This window comes from Melanerpes formicivorus, unplaced genomic scaffold, assembly GCF_026170545.1.
Source record: "Melanerpes formicivorus ecotype bairdi unplaced genomic scaffold, bMelFor1.0.p_v2 SCAF_5, whole genome shotgun sequence".
Lineage (NCBI taxonomy): Eukaryota > Metazoa > Chordata > Aves > Piciformes > Picidae > Melanerpes > Melanerpes formicivorus.
The window spans coordinates 26,187,458-26,203,669 of record NW_027142357.1 but is presented as its reverse complement, the minus strand read 5'-3'; the positions used below and the strand labels follow the sequence as shown (position 1 = coordinate 26,203,669).

General features: G+C 49.7%; 1 protein-coding gene across 1 annotated transcript in view; it reads right to left on the bottom strand.

The window, feature by feature from the left end:
* Nucleotides 1-3,049: 3,049 nt before the first annotated feature.
* The window catches only part of IGFBP5 (insulin like growth factor binding protein 5), a 26,484-nt gene continuing 13,321 nt past the window's right edge, over nt 3,050-16,212 (bottom strand). The window contains exons 2-4 of the mRNA XM_068138905.1: nt 7,947-8,173; nt 7,649-7,768; nt 3,050-7,257 (exon numbers count right to left, since the gene is read on the bottom strand). Coding sequence (XP_067995006.1) covers nt 7,126-7,257; nt 7,649-7,768; nt 7,947-8,173 — 479 coding nt within the window. The 3' untranslated portion in view covers nt 3,050-7,125. The remainder of the gene's footprint in view (nt 7,258-7,648; nt 7,769-7,946; nt 8,174-16,212) is intronic.

Sequence of the window (16,212 nt, the reverse complement as noted above, 5' to 3'; positions counted from 1 at the left end):
GTGAGAAGTGCTGCATAAAGGGGCGTGATGGCACCACAGGCAGGTAAAGCATAACAAAAGACCCACCCCATGCTGCATTCAATTAAAATTTTAGTGCTGAAAGAGAGGTCTTGCATGGCCCTGACAACCAGCATCCAGGTGGTTGTGGTTTCCCTTTGGCCTCTCAAAAGGAAGACAAAACCATGGGGCTGCTTCCCCATCTGATTTATTCTGCTCCATGCCAGTATGCTGAGTGGAACCAACACACACTGAGGGGCTGTGCAGTGACAAGGAGCACTGGGAAAATACATGGGGACGAGGCAGCAAGAGTGTGGGGCTGGGGAGGACAGGTAGGATGTGAGCTGAAGAAAATGGGAAAAGGAGCAAAATCAAGATCTATTGTCATCCTGGTTTGTGTCCCTTGATGGAGCTGAATGTGGCTCAGGAGATGCTGGGGGAGGGTGGGGAATGCCAAGTAAAACCATGGGGCATGAGGGTGCTCCAAGCAAGGTGCTGCCCAGGGAAGGCTGGGGGGACAAAGGTACCCAAGCCAGCACTCAGCTGTTCCTGGGGTCATACTCTGGTTCAAGAACTGAGGGGAAAGAGGAGACCTCAGCTCAGCAAAGGGAGCTTGCAGCTGGCAGATGCACAGCAGTAAGACAAAGGAAGCAAAAAGCTTCTGGCTGAGTTTCCCCAGCGTTACAACATGGCTGCATATGTACATGGGTTTGATGGGTGTCACTGCTTGGATTTTGGCTCTCGGGTTTTGTCTGGGCTGGCTTTGTGCCTCCTGGCCTCTGGGTAATTGGGTGTGTGGTTGGGCATTGGGACCTGGCCAGCAGCACATAGGGTACTAGCTGAAACTCCAGCAGCTCTGGTGTATGCAAACAAAACTATCTGCACTGTCAAACTTCAATGCACTAGTATAAGCAATAATATTTAATATAAAGAATATAATTAGTGTAACTGTATAACTGTGTCTATGTACAGCTACCTATATATTTACACACAGTTACAGCCTGTGGGCAGGAGTATGATTTATCAACCCACTACCTGAGAGGGAAGGGGAGGAAAAAGAGCCCTGATTTTTTTGGGTATAAAGCTCATTTTTTGTGCCTGTGTGGCTGAAAGCAGTAATACCTCCCTGTCCCACTGTGCAGGCAGCACAGGCAATGAGGACAACACAACCAGCACAGGCAGTGCAGGCAGCACCACATGATGCTGGCTGTGGCTCCTTGTGGCTCCTGCACCGTGGGGTGCCTGAGGGGAGCGTGCCCAGTTTATGAGGTGGCATGGGAGGCAGCAGGGTGCAGACCTTCCCACCTTGCTCATTCAGGGTGGCAGGTTTGGCACCATCCATGCTATGGGGTGAAAAAGCCAACAGTGAAGAGCAGGTGGCCAAGTCAGTCCTGGGTGGTGCAAATAGGATGGGACAGAAGCTGTAGGACATCCCTGGTGCCAGTGGGGGCCAAAGTGGATGTCTTTGCATCCCACCCTGCTCTGGGCACATGGGTGACGATGGCAGCCTGGGTGGATAAAAGCGAGGGGGACCATGGGGGCAGAAGCTGAGGATGTGCAGGAGGATGAAAAGTGATGGCTCTGTGGGTGGAGGGGAAGGCTGAATCTGACACCAGGGAAGACATGGGGCAGTGGGAAGGGCCACCAAGGGCTACTACCATGAGGTGTCTGAGTACCACAGTCTGGCTGAGCTGCCCAGGAATGGCTCAAGGATGCTCCTGCTCACTGGGAAATCTCCCTGCTGCCCAGAAAGGTTCAAGGCTCAAACATCACATCTGGTCCCAAACTGTTTGGGCTAGCAGCTGGAGTCTCAGCAACATCATCAGTCAGAACCTTTCTTCCCATAACCTGACTGAGTGCAACTGCTGTGTCTCACTGCCACACTCATGCAGATAAATTGCTAAAAACCCCAGGGCATCTCTGCTTTAAAGATGCTCTAAACTCAACCTCGCAATCTTATTACTGCTTTACCATATTGCTCTGGCATCGAATGCTCCCCTAAACCACTACCACTACGTTACCCCACGCCCTGTACGTTCCCCAGCACTCCTATGGAACTGGCTGAGCTTCCCAGGGCGGAGTGTGGCCAGCCAGGGGGATCCTTGGGGCAGGAGCAGTTTGCTGGCAGGCCCCAGCATGCGGACGCTCCACGAGGGTCAGGCACAAAGCTAACTGAATGCATAACTTTATTAAATAAATGCTTTGTCATGAGAAAAGACAAAGATCAAAGAGTAACATAAATTATAAGTTGAATAAATAGTATACAGCAATCTTCACTTTTTAATAAAATGTGAGATTTTTTTTTTCTTAAGTACAAAATGCTAAACAGAGCATTAAGCTCTTCTTCCATTGTCAGTTTTTCACAAACTGCTTTTTTTTTTTTTTTCCTTTTCTTTATTTTTTTTTTTTTCCCCACCAGTAAGAGTCTTGAGTATTTCTTATTTACTGGAAAAAGAAAAAAAAAAAAAACCAAAAAAACCCCAACAACAACAACAAAAAAACCCCAACACCCAAACCAACAAAAAAAATCCCAAACCAACAAAAAAAAAAACCCAAACCAACAAAAAAAAAACCAAACCAAAACACAAAGGAAAAAAAACAACAACGAAACACAACAACAACAAAAAAAAACCAAACCCAAAACCCCCAAACCAAAACGATAAAAACACCAAAAGAAACCCAAACAAACGAAAAGAAAAACCACCAACAAAACCGAAACAACAGAGCTACCGTTTATGTATGTAAAGCTATAAAAAGCTACCGTAAAATGTGTAGTGAGTATTGCTTAAAGATAAAACAAAAACAAAACCAAAAAAACACAAAAAAACCAGGCAGGAAACTCGGAATCTGGTGTGTCTTAACAACTGTGTTACAACGGTGGGGTAGGTAACGTGCGTGGTGACGTCTGTCCCGCTGGCGGCGGCAGGGAGGGCTGGGAGGGGAGTGGGCTAGGGGAGGGGCACGGTAGGCAGGGCTCCTAGCCAGTGCCAGGACAGCGGTCTGGAAGCAAGGTGAACTGTCCGTCGTTAAATATACAAATGCTCCGTTTGGGAAAAAAAAAAAAAAAAAAAAATAAAAATAATAAAAATAAAAATAAACCATAAAACTCAACAGCAACGACGACGACAAATAATCCCAACCCAACGACATAAACATTTTTTTTACGGGAAAGGGGAAGCAAAAAAGAGAGAGCAGAGAAATAGTGCAAAATGCTCTTGTACTAGTTAGTGGTTTTTCAAAGTCCACTGCAGTACATACAAGGGGGGGGGGGGGTAGCCCAGCCACTGAGCGCCATTCCCAGGGGAGATGTGGTGGAAGGGCTGTCCTGACCCCTGCGTCATCCTTCTCCTCTCTTTCCCAGCCAGCATCCTGGGTACCGGTGCAGGCTCGGTGCAAACACCATGGCTGGAGACCCCCCCAAGCCTCATGCCTTCCCTTGATGCACAAATTGACAGCACTTCCCCGTGTGACTCAACCCCTGCTCCCACTGCCCACCCAGCCCTCCTCAGCTCCCAAATCTACTCTTTTGGTTTTCACACCCCAAATTTAAGGGGTGCTGCTGGGTGCTGAGCATGGGAACACCTCATTGCTACTGCCCCTGGGAGGGACAACCTCTTCTGAATCTTCTCTCGCCCCCAGCCTGGCCCAGCCTCCAACCCCTGTCCTAAATACTATAGTGCAGCCTGCAAACAGCTTCATTCTGCTAGGAATGCTCAAGGGAGCAGGTGCCCTGTCTTGGGAGCAGAAGTGTCTTAGCGGGGGTCGAGGGTGGTGCAGCCCCCTCCTTGCATCCCTCTTCCCCCAGGCCGGTGGGGACAGGACAGGCAGTGCCATCTCAGCACTGGATGTGCAGCAGCAGGGAGGGAGGCCGTGCAGGATGGATTTTTGGTGCGCTGGGCTCATGGGGCCATGGCTAAGAGTCAGTTTGTAGGGAGAAGTTGGGGAGGCACCCTGTGTTCCCCCTCCCAGTGTCACTGTGCTAGTCATGTCAGGAGATCACCAGTGGGCCTTATGAGCTGATCATCATGCTGCTGATGCCCCAAAAGACAAGGTCCATGAGGAGCTGCTGTCTCTCTGCCTGTGCCCATCCTGCCCCAACAGCACGTCTCCTTTCTCTGCAGCCAAAGGCTTTCAAGTTTTGGGAAATCAAACAACAAAACAAACAAACAAATAAAAAAGCAAGAAAGAGGAAGAGAAAAGGAGGGAAGGATCCTGGGAAAGGTGGTACTGGCCTGTAACAGACAGGAGGTTTTGCACAGGGATCAGTGAGTGGAGGAGATGGGAGACAGTGGTGACAGTGGTGATCTGTAGCCCTTGGGGTTGGCACGAGCTTCTCCTCCTCCACCTGCCTTCTTTACCCCCCCCCCCTTCATCCCACCTTCACCACACCATTAACCCACCACCCTGGTCAAAGGGACCCTGCTCCTCCAAAGCCTGGAAGGGTCTCTTGCCTGGCCCCAGGACCCACCTAGGGTCACACTGCTCCAGAAGGGGTGCTTTGCTTTTGTTTTGTGGTTTTTTTTTCTTTTCCTGGCAGATCTGCATTTGATGGCACTCTCCCTTCTTTTCAGCAAGGGAAGATGCCTCAGATCCAAGCATGCCCCACCAAGTCTCCATGGAAGTCCACTGACAAAACTCACTCCCAACGTAACTCCAAGAGAAATAACCAACGTCCAGGAGCAAGCACCCTGGTGGGGGGACTGCAGGGTGCTCAAGGGAGTGGTGCCATGCAAGACTATTAGGGTGCCCAACTGGTGATGCAACCTCCAGCAGACAATTTTGGCATGGACTCATCCTTGTTCTGTCCCTGCTGGTGGGGACCTGGTGGCAATGCAGATGCCCTTTCCTCACTGTGCAGCTCCAGAATGCTCAAAGGGGCTTCAGGGGTGCAGAAATCTTCCCTCTGAGATTGGTCATGTCCTTTGACCAACACCAGTTGCTGTCTCCAACTGTGGCAGTGGGATTTTGTCCCCAGTGGGTTTCAACTAGATCCTACAGCTCATGTTCTTTTCCTTCCTTTCCTTTACTGCAGGATCTCCTCCCAGCACCAACGTCCTGGAGACCCTTGTCATGACAAAACAAGACGTGACAGTCCCAAAATCAAATGTAAAAATTAAAACCAACAAAACAGGAAGGCAGCAGAGGGCTGTCCCAGAATGTCTGAGGCAATTGTGGTGGCTCTCCATGGTGTGGTGGCTGCTGTCACTCAACAAGGAGCTGTGTCCCAGGTTAAAGGCAAGGGTCCATTGCAGGATTTTACTGTAGGGTGGCAGGAATCAGTCATGGCAACATGAGCAGTATCCTCAGTGCGAAAAGGTGGAGGCCAGCACTTTCCCACCCATGGAAAAGGCTGTAAATCAGCCTTAACAAAAATCCAAGACAAAACAAGGTGTCGGTTTGTTGTATTTTTTTCCCCTGGAGCAAACCACTTTTTTTTGGCTGTGAAAAAACAAAACAAAACAAAACAAAAAAGCCTCCATAGTTGGTCTTTCTCATGGTGGCAAAAGGGTGGTGAAGAGTTTTGGCCCCAATCCCCCTGTCCTCACATAAGGATGCTTCAATCTGGACAGCAATTGAGTATCTGTGGTTTTGGATCGGATGCAGCCCTTAGTCTGGCAGGTTACTATGATTGTTTTGTGGGGGGCAGCATCTCTCCCCTTGCTTACAGTTAACCCTCCAGATTGCAGGTTTCAAGGCAAAGCTTTGCAAGGAGGAAAAGTCACACACACACACACTAACACACATACAGGTGAGAAACACTTCCACATCTGGATGGATAACAGTCAGAGTCCCACTTGTCCAAAACGATTTCTGACCTCCTGGTCAAGAGGAACTGGATAGAGAAGGCTATCTATTTTTTGGGTGGTTTCTTTTTGAAGTCCACAAATACTTTTTGGGGGGTATTCATGCTGTTGCAGTAGGTCTGTTTTCCTCCCTGGGTCATCTCCAGACACAAAGTCAGCAGTCCCTCTCTTCCTCCCAACATGTCAAAATCTGCCTGGATCTGGGAAGATCATTTGAGACTGAAGTCAAATCAAACCAAGTCAAGTGAGTCCAAGCAATGTGGGGAGGAGATATTGGAGGACCACAGCGAGGAGGGAAAATACTGGAGGCTGCAAAATTTTCTTTTGAGATATATTCTTAAGAAACAACTACCTAACCTGGAAAAAAAAATAATAACCTGCCTGAAGCCCATGCTGGAAATTCACCAACTTGGAAAGCCTCCTACATCAGGGTAGCCTTTGCTCATGGCAAGGGGGCATGGGCATGGAGAGGTGCGAGGAGGCATGGGATGGCGGAGCGGCCGTGGCTGATTTGTCTCTGGCTCTGTCCTTTCCTTGCTAAGTCCTTGTTGTCAACAGGCTGCTGTAGATTCCGAGTCCTCAGTTTCTTCAGGGTTTTTTTTCTTTTCTTTTCTTTTCTTTTCTCTTTTCTTTTCTTCTTTTCTTTTCTTTTCTTTTCTTTTCTTTTCTTTTCTTTTCTTTTCTTTTCTTTTCTTTTCTTTTCTTTTCTTTTCTTTTCTTTTCTTTTCTTTTCTTTTCTTTTCTTTTCTTTTCTTTTCTTTTCCTTTCTTTTTCTTTTCTTTTCTTTTCTTTTCTTTTCTTTTCTTTTCTTTTCTTTTCTTTTCTTTTCTTTTCTTTTCTTTTCTTTTCTTTTCTTTTCTTTTCTTTTCTTTTCTTTTCTTTTCTTTTCTTTTCTTTTTTCTTTTCTTTTCTTTCTTTTCTCTTTTTTCTTTTCTCTTTTCTTTTCCCTTCTTTTCTCTTTTTTCTTTTCCCTTTTCCTGTCTTTTCTCTTTTTTCTTTTCCTTTTCTTTTTTCTCTTTCCTCTTATTTTTTTTTATTTTCCTTTCCTTCTTTTCTTTTCTCTTCTTTCTTCTCCCTTTTAATTTTTTGCTTTCTTTTTCCTTTTGTTACTTTTTGCTTTTCCTTTCTTTATTTATCTTCTTTCTTTTCCATTTCTGGTGTTTTTTTTTTCCTTTTCCTTCCTTTCTCTATTTTCTTTTCCTTTCTTTTTTTCTTCTTACATGAGATGAAAGGAATCGGAGTCCCGGGGCACAGGGAGGTGTGGAGGGGAGGGTGGAAGGGAGCCTGGGTAGGTAGTGATGGGGCAGAGGGAGGGGATGCAACTTCACTCCACATTGCTGCTGTCAAATGCGTGGCACTGCAGGTCTCCACTCAGGTAGTCAGTCCCTGGCAGCTTCATGCCATATTTGTCCACACACCAACACAATCCACGCTTCCGGCCTCGGGAGGGCTTGCACTGGGGAGACACCCAAGGGCAGAGATCAGGAGATGGCCACCAGCTGCCACATGACTGCCTTGAGCTGGCAATCAGGATCAGCCCTCTGCTTTACCCCTTTAACCCCAGTGATGCAATTCTCTGAGTAGGACCTAGCTCCTGCTCTTTGCTTTCAGCACATCTCCATCCCTCTGCTACCCCAGCTCAAGTTCCCTGAACCTTCTTCCCACAGTAGCTTGTTCAGGATGCTTACCTCAAGCCAGATGGCACTCAGAGCCACCAGCAAGGCCACCCACCACCAACTCTGCCCAGAAATGCTCAGAGCAACCCCCCCACCAGCCCAGCAGAGGAAAAACCTCCATTTCCATCCAGGGCAGTGGACCTCCCCTGGCTTGGAAAGCATCTTTCTTACCTGCTTCCTCTTGTAGAAGCCCTTTCGGTCACAGTTGGGGAGGTGGACAGCACGGGGGACCATCCGCTGGCTGCTCTTGAGCTCCTGCAGGGATGCCTCCATGTGCCTGCGGCAGGGGCCCTGCAAGCAGGGAGAAGATGGAGCATGAGAATAGGAGCACCCTGCAGCAAGCTTCCAGCCACAGACACCCACAGGTGCCCTGCTCTCCCCTCACTAGCACACACTCCCCGGGGCAGCAAAGCCCTCCTGCAGCCCCCTGACCGTGGGAGCCCTGTGGAGGGAAAGCAAAGGCACGCACCAGCTCAAACTCTTGCCGGAGCTCAGGGATGACGACGCGGGGGTGCGCTGTGTTCTCCGCTATGCCCACGAATTTGGCCAGGGTCAGCTTCTTCCGGCGGTCCTTCTTCAGGGCCTCAGCCTTCAGCTCGGAGAGGCGCCCGTGCTTGGGCCGGTAGGCCTTAGGTGGATAGGTCTCCTCTGTCATCTCTGATGTGGTTGGCTCCTCATGTTCTCGGGACTCCCGTTCTGGAAAGGAAGAGACACCAAACCATGAGGTCTTCGTGATCTGGCTGGGGCTTGCTTTTGCATGGTGAGCCTCCTGCCCAACCCCGAGAACATTTTTGCACCAGGCACGATGGAAACAAATAATCAAATAAAACCTATTCCTAGCTGCTGCATACAGCCCTGACTTTACTCCCATGGTGTGGGACTTGACTTGGCTTTTGTGTGACCCCTACGCTCAGGGCAGGAAAATGTCTGAGGGCACAGAGGGTTTTTGGAGTCAGGATGGGCTCCTGTATACAAGGCCACAATTGCTTGCAGGGTGTCAGTGGAGAAGGACTGGTTGTAGGGTTATCACAAGCCCAGAAAAGACAACACACAAAATGTGAGAGAAGCCCCTCATTAGTATTAAGTGACAAATTCATACCCCATGCCACCTTGCAGATGAAAGAGCAAAATCCAGGGATGCTCAAAGATGAGATAATTCCAAAGTCAGGATCAATCACACAGTCAAGCCACCACGTGGTTGAGCAGACATTTTGGCAGTGATATTGGAGATGTGGCTGACAAGTGCCAGGATCTCCAGAGTCCTCACCCCACAGCTCCATACACATGAGACTGAACCAGACTCTGCCCACTGGCGCTTACCAAGCAGTCAGAAAATCCTGCTGTCAAGCTGCCAAGTGGTGCTGCCTGACTGTAGTTGTCACTGATGGTGCCAATGGCAAGGGAGGAGTGGATTTAGTCTCTCCCCATGGCAGCCACCTTCTTATACACCCCCCAGATTGCCCCAGTGTGACCTGTGCCAGCAGGATGCAGTCAGGAGCCCTGCACAGTTATATATAGGAGAGCTGGTGACAGTCTAAACTTAGATGACTTGTGACATTTAGTACAGCCACCACAGTGAAAAAAAAGCGTTATTTCTGGACCAAATTTGACAGAGTTTAAGGTTCCTGAGGCTCCTTGTCTCCCAGTTCCTGGTTCCCAGCAGCACTGTGCTGATACAAGGTTTGTTCTGGGGTCAGCTGGCAGTCATGGGGAAACCCACACAGTGGGAGAAAAAGCATCAAAGTGGCTGAAATCCCTCACTGCACAGTGTCTCCAGCAGCTGCAGTGCCACTGAACTTGGCTCATCCCCTCCTGCAACCCTGCGGTGAAGATAGCAGGGCACTCCTTTTCCCCCTCCTCACAACATCACTCTTTGGGCAAAAGAAAAAGGCTCAAGATGAAAATAAAAGTGCAAGACACCCCCTTAACAAGGCACACAGGAGTCTCCCTGAAGACTGCCTACTCCCTGGAGACCAGATGTACGCCCGGGGGAAGGAAGATGGCTCTGCCCCACCACTCTGCCTAGGGTGCCTTGGGCACACCCGGTGAGGAGGGACAGATGAATGTGCTGCTCAGCAGCAGATGGCAGCACCAGCCTGTCACACGCTTTCCCCGTTGGGTGGCCTTGAAGGTGGTTGAGGGCACAGGGTGGTTGCTGGGCTCCCAAGCCTGCCATGGCTACCAGTCTCCTCTTCCCCCTTGCCAAGATGGACCTATTCTCTCCCAGCAAATCTGGAAAGTTTTCCACAACCACACATTTATTAAAGCAGCCTTTTCCTCCCCTCTTTCCTCAAGAACAGAGCTGGGTCAGCACCCTCCTCACTGCCCACAGCAATGTATATAACCCCATGCACCATCCCTGAGACTTGCATGTATCCCAAGGATGGGATTCTCTTGTCATTTTGTCCCATGAGACTCCTATGTTTGGCATTTTTAACTTGCTGCAGGTCTCAAAGGCCCCTGAAGGCTGGGGCTCCTCTTTTATAAGCAGATGACAGGCAAGGCATAGAGAAGAAATTGATTAAATTGGGAATGATCTTGTCCCTGAGGAAATAATACTGTACAAGGTGCAACAGAAGAGCATCTTTTGCCACAAGGATGTTGTGTCAGTTGGGGGTCCAAAAGGAGACCAGAGACATCCACAGTGACTAAACCCCTCCATGGCAATGAAGCACACTGATCTGTCCCAGGAATTCCCTCTGGCACTGACTGCCAGGGCCAGACAAGGCAGAGCCAGGGCACCTCCCTGGGCTGCCCTGCAGTAATTAAGGGGAGAGGAAGGATCACACCAGCACAGGCAACCCTACAATAACATGAGAGGCACAGCTCATTACCTCTGCAATAACAAATATGAGTGGCACAGCCACATGGGCAAACCTAAAATAACAAACAAATGGGACAAGGCAGCAAGGATTAAGACAGAAAAACAGCACAAGGTGTCCAGACCCCAGGACTCACAGTGCAATGGATGTTTGCAGCGGCTAAGCCTGCTCATAGTCAGTAGCTTCAGCCTCTGCAAATACCTTGCTCCTCTGCTTCCTGCAAGCTGCCAGGCATCCAGAGCGGACTGGGAGCTGGGGACTAACACAGAGCCTTTTCAGCAAGGGAAGATGGGAGCCACAGGAGCCCACTACTCTACAGAGGAGCTCAAGGGATGGCATGCACTGAAAGCTGCCCAGTTTCCAGCCTAAGTCCTGTGTCTCCTACAGGGCTGAAAAAAACACCTGGAACTTGACTCTCTTCATCATCTTGGCACATGCAGGTCTCTGCTCAAGTGGTAATACAACAAGGGATGGCTGCAGTGGGACTTCTCCATATGCTGCTCATCAATTGGGTCTTATTTCCCAGTGAGAACCCATGGATACCTTGGAGGGATCCCTTTCCTCTACCCTCTGATGTTTTTAATAGCCTAATTTCCTTCAGCAAGCAAGGGTGATGAAGTCCCCGTTCATGCACTCATCTGTTTCCTAGTTTGATAGTAATGAGCCAATTTTGACAAACTGAAGGGCAGAGGTCTCTGACACACAAACTCTCGACAAGCTCTGAGCAGCTGGTGAGGTACCTTCCTGCTGCCAACGGGAGAGAGAAAGGCAGAGTCAGGGCACGCATCACCTACACAGTCCCTAACTTCACCTCCTGGCTGGCTCATCCACACTGACCTGCAGCCACCCACTCACTGCATTCAGAGCCAGACACCCATGGCAGTATCTCCAGAGCTCCTGCCCCTGGATTCACCAGTCTGTCTTCACCCACCAGCTCATTTTTTAACCTCTATTTGCCACTCCAGATTGGTTCATGGCAGACAGCACTGGCACCAGTGCACCTCTGCTCCTGAGGAGACATAGCAGGACCAACGCCTTATTTCCCCGAATGAGTCCTAATAGCGCCTGTCTGGAACTCAGGAAGGAGGCTGGAATTCTTCCTCCCTTGCTGTTAGGATCTGGCCCGCTGCACAACCCCTTCCTGCCTACTCCCATCTGCCGTGCCAACCTAGTGATTGTGTTTCAGGCAGGTAGCTCTTTTCAGAGGCAGAACATGCTTCACCTCTGTATTTCAGCTATGGGCACAAGGCACAGGCAGGAAGGCCCTATTCACTGTCTACCCAGCCAAGGCACAGTGGAAAGCAGGAGGTGGGTGGCTTTTGCCTCTCCATCCATTCTCCTCCCTCCTCAGGAGGAGGTGACCTCTCAGCAAAGGTCCCAGGCTCAGAGGAACACAGAAGAATGACTTTGCTGGTTAAGACAAAATTGTGTGATTATCCTGGAGTGGAGACCTGGGCTGTAGACACCTCAAGGGGATGTTGACCCCACAGCCAAGGCAGCAGACTGAACTCAACTCAAAACTAATCCACAGCTTCACGTCTGGAGACCCAGGGAGAGAGGGAGATGCTCCTCTCACAAGTCAACCAGGACTTAATTGTTAATGTCCTAATTCTTGGAGGCTCCTATGAGCCCTGAAATATCCACAGCAGAGCATGCACTGTCCTCTGCCCTGGGACTAATGGCTTAGTGCTCTTTCCCTGCTCCCTAGCAGGAGCCTTTTCCAACCCTTTCACCCTGCCCCTTCAGAAGAGACAAAGAGAAGCAATATACCAGGCACCCTTTCTGCAAAGCTGCAAATTGCTCCTGCCCGGCTGCCTGCTGACCTGGACAGACGTCACCCAGGGCAGCCTGTGCACCTTCCTGCACCTGGCCCAGAATTCAGTCTGGGTGCTTCTGTGCTCCAGATGTTTTGGACACGTGTGAGGTCCCCACAGGGCGTGTGTGTGTGTACGCATGTGGGCGCAGGGCGTGTGGGAACACCACCTCCCTGCTTGATGATGTTACAGAGAGGAGCAGGGAACTTGTTCCAAATGGCTAGGAGGCTTGAATTTTCAGAACACATTTTCAATGGTTTTTGGCAGGAAGGTAGGAAAAGTATCCACTGACCGCTGCTGCTAATGATCCATGTGTGTTAACATCCACAGCCCACTGCTAAGGGACTTGCTGTCCTGTGCGTACACCCCAAAACAAGCCACATGTACCTAAGGAGAAGCACAGCCATAGCACAACCTTGCTAAACAGCCCTTTTGATTATTATCATTGCCATTATTATTTACAGCACGAGCACTAGCATAATACACCACCTATGCAGCGAGGTGTTGGAGAAAGACTTAATGAGGATCTCAATTAAACACCTAGCGTTGGAATTACAGCAACTGTCACTGAGACCTTGAAAAGTTGCCAGTCCTTCCTTTGCCCCCAAACTCAGCTACCTCTGTTCGGAGGTGCAAGATGTTGTAAGATGGAAATTAGGGCTTACGTTGCCCAGGGCTGAACCATCACTGCTTACAGAACAGCAAACTTTAACTGAACAGTGCAGAGCAACACTGTGCAATGCCTCTGCTCTCCACCAGAGAAGGATTTAGCTCCAGGATGAATGACCACTTCCCAGTATTCCAGTGAAGGGAATATCCTCAGCTGCAGGACTTTACTGAGTGACACCCCCCCAACCCTGGCCCTGCTTTTCCAAAAGGCTCCTTGTGATTTTGGGCCCTGGTGGCAGCAGTTTTTGGAGATCTCCAGCTTCTATCCCACTGCCGCTTGCAACAATGTGGCATTTTCCAAACCCAGCTGGGTGATTTCTGACCCCCTGACTTTCTTTTTGGAGGAGGAACAACACTGTGGGATCAGACACCTAGGCAGCCAATGCTGGCCATGCAGAAGGGAAAAAAATAAGGGTGAAGCTAGAGAAGAGAGGAAGGCATTTTTCTGCAGTTCCCATTGTCTGGTACCCTGGAACACTAATCAGAGCCAGATCCACTCACTCCCTCTGAGCTTCACCCATAACAAAAGCTCCCCAGCACAAGCATCTGCAGACTCCTATCTATGGCAGCTCCATTATCTGTCCAGCCCTGAGCTGGCTTCTTAGGACTTCCTGCTGGACTTCACAGACACAGACAGAGGCAATGACTGCTGAAATCATTGTTTGTCTTCTTCCCTGTACCTGCTGAAAGGACAAGATCCTCCCATTTGTCCTTCCTCCCCCATCCTTTATGGCACAAGTTCTTGCTGGACAATCCAAAGCAGCTTCCCTAAGCTCTTTGTGGCTAGGAGAGGAGGAATGTTGGTGGTGTTCCTGAAAATAGGTTTTGTACTTGCAAATCATGTTAGAAAAATACCTAATTTTCTTCAGATTGGGTCTTATACAGTGACTCTGTGCTCAGGTCCCTGGCTGGTAAAAACTCCATTGCTCATTTCCCCAAGTTGCCCTCCTCACTTGTGCCCACACTCCAGAGAAGAGGGATGTGCCTGGCCTATGCTCCTGGGATGTGCAGTTCCTCCTCAGCCTGGACTTGCACCTGTGACCATGATGGGAAAATAAAAATCCCTCCCTCCTTTTCAGCAGACAGGGACAGCCGCTGTGTTTGCATTCCCCAAATGCAGGCGGGGAAGGGATGTGGAGTGAGGAGGGTCATCTCATCTCTCACCCTTTGGGAGATGGATAGCACAGCTAAGGAAAAAAGCATTCCTGAGCTCCCTGGAGGCCACTGGGATCAGTCCAGACAGAATGGAGCTTTCACTGTCCTAATGAAGAACAGCTCATTTATGTTCCCACTGCAGGCATAACCCCCAGTGTGGTGCTAAATGACCCTCAGCCCCTCATCACAGACCCACAGGGCCGGGCAGTGGAGCCGGCTCCGGCGCAATGCCCAGGGCTGGGGTCACTGCTCTGAACCACCACCCCGGTGAAGTCAGGCAGTGATCTCAGGCGGCCGCCCAGCCCAAGGCTCTCTGGCACCCACCAGCAGAGAAGCAGCCAGGGCCAGGGATGTAGGTTCTGGCCCATCCCCTTGCTAGCCCAGGGCGTTGGCTGATGGAGAGCCAGCTGCAATGTGCCTTGGACTTTCGACGAACTTTTGTGCTTTTGCGGGGACTTGATGGCAGGCCAGCGTGGCTGGTCTGATGGGGCCTGGCAAGAGAGAATGCCTGTGATGCCTGCACTGAAAGGAGACACCACACACTGAGAAAGATGGAAAAACAGCAACCCTGCTTGGACTGCCACGCCACCTACCCTGTGTCCCAGCAATGCACAACAGGCATTTACAGCAGATCTGTGTCAAATAACGCCCATCTGCTAACACAGAGGTGTTGAGGATTCGTTGGATGGCTCAACTCCATATCTAAGTCATTACAGAGATGCTGCACCCTCCAAATTGTGACCAGCCTCATCGTTTGGCTTGGGTGCTGATTTTAGGGTGGAACAACATATCTCTGGAGGTTCCAGTTTCTCCTCCCATGACTCCAATGGTCTCACTTAGAACTCCAAAGGTCTGAAATTAAGACAAATAAATCCCATCACCTCTTCAGTATTATCCCCATGCAGTTTGTGACACAGGTCTCACGGGTGGCAGTGCCAAACTGTTTTACAGGCACAGGAGCAATGCTAAGAAAAACCAGACCCTCTTTCCATCACTGGGAATTAGGTACCTTAACAGCTGCTGAAGGCAGCAAATCACTTCTGTGATTTGCAGAATGTGGATGGAAGTCTTTAGCAGTCAAAGCATTGTGGAGCACCCACAAAAGCACCCACTGTGCCCCATCATGCCCAATCCCCTATCAAAGACACCTGATCAGAGTCCATGGCCAAAAGCCACACAAACATTAGGATGAGAGCTCTAAGGTATCCCAGCACCTCAAATCCCTGTGACAGCATGGCAAAAATTGCTGGGACCTCATTCTCTTGTCCCACAGAGGCATCTTTGAAGAGAAGAGTATGAATCAGTGAGACCAATCTCAGAGAGATGGAAAAGCAGCCAGAGGACTGGAAGTATTCAACCCTAGTTTAAGACTTTATCTCCATTTTATTAAGCCAAGGTGCAGTAGGGATGCTTGAGAACAGCACAGGAATACCTGAAGACCCTTGGAAAGCAGGGAGGGATGGCAGAGGGATGTGCTATATTGTGGCCTTTTATTTTTAGTTATTGTTTGGGCTTTGCTGAACTAGCCTGGAAGACCTGCTCTTTCTCAGGAGATTTTTGTCTCCTCAGCAGAAACCTGCAGATGCAGATTCTGCTGCATCAGCCTGGGCTCACCGGCAGAGCGTGAATATCAGGTGCTTGGGGGGCCCCCAGGTTCACATAGGATTCATGGGAAAGGGAGATCATTGTCCTGATGACCTCAGTGTCCTCATAAAGAGCTGGATAGGGGAGAAATGCAGCTCACCATGTGGGAAGGGAGCTCTCAAGGGAACCAGCTCATGTTTTGGTCTGCTCTGGAAGCACAAAGCCTATCTGTAGGAACTGATCTCTGGGTCAACACCACTTCTCTGCAGTGCCAGCAAGTGCTGCGGAGGTGGGAGAGGTACAGCTGTGGGAACTTGAACTGTATGGAAGGATCTGTGTTGCTGCACGCCAAATGATACTTTCCTGAGCTGCCCTTCTTTGCTGCAGCCACAAAATAAAACTCCCTGGGAGCCACTCTCTAGAGCAATGAGAAAAGCAGGTTTAGAGATGGGAAGCTCCATAATGTAAGCTCCCTCCTTACATACTGCTAGCTGTTAGTTCAGCAGGCCCCAAGCATCTATGCTATGCTGGAAGAGACAAGCTTGGGTGTCAGATGGAGGGCTGGGCTTGTTCTGACCTGGCATGTACAAGCAAGGACTGCACCTCACTGTTGTCTTTGACCTATCTCCTTCCAGAGAGTTCCTAAATCTGGCTATGAACAGTTCTCCACAGAGGCTTGGAAGCTAGGAAT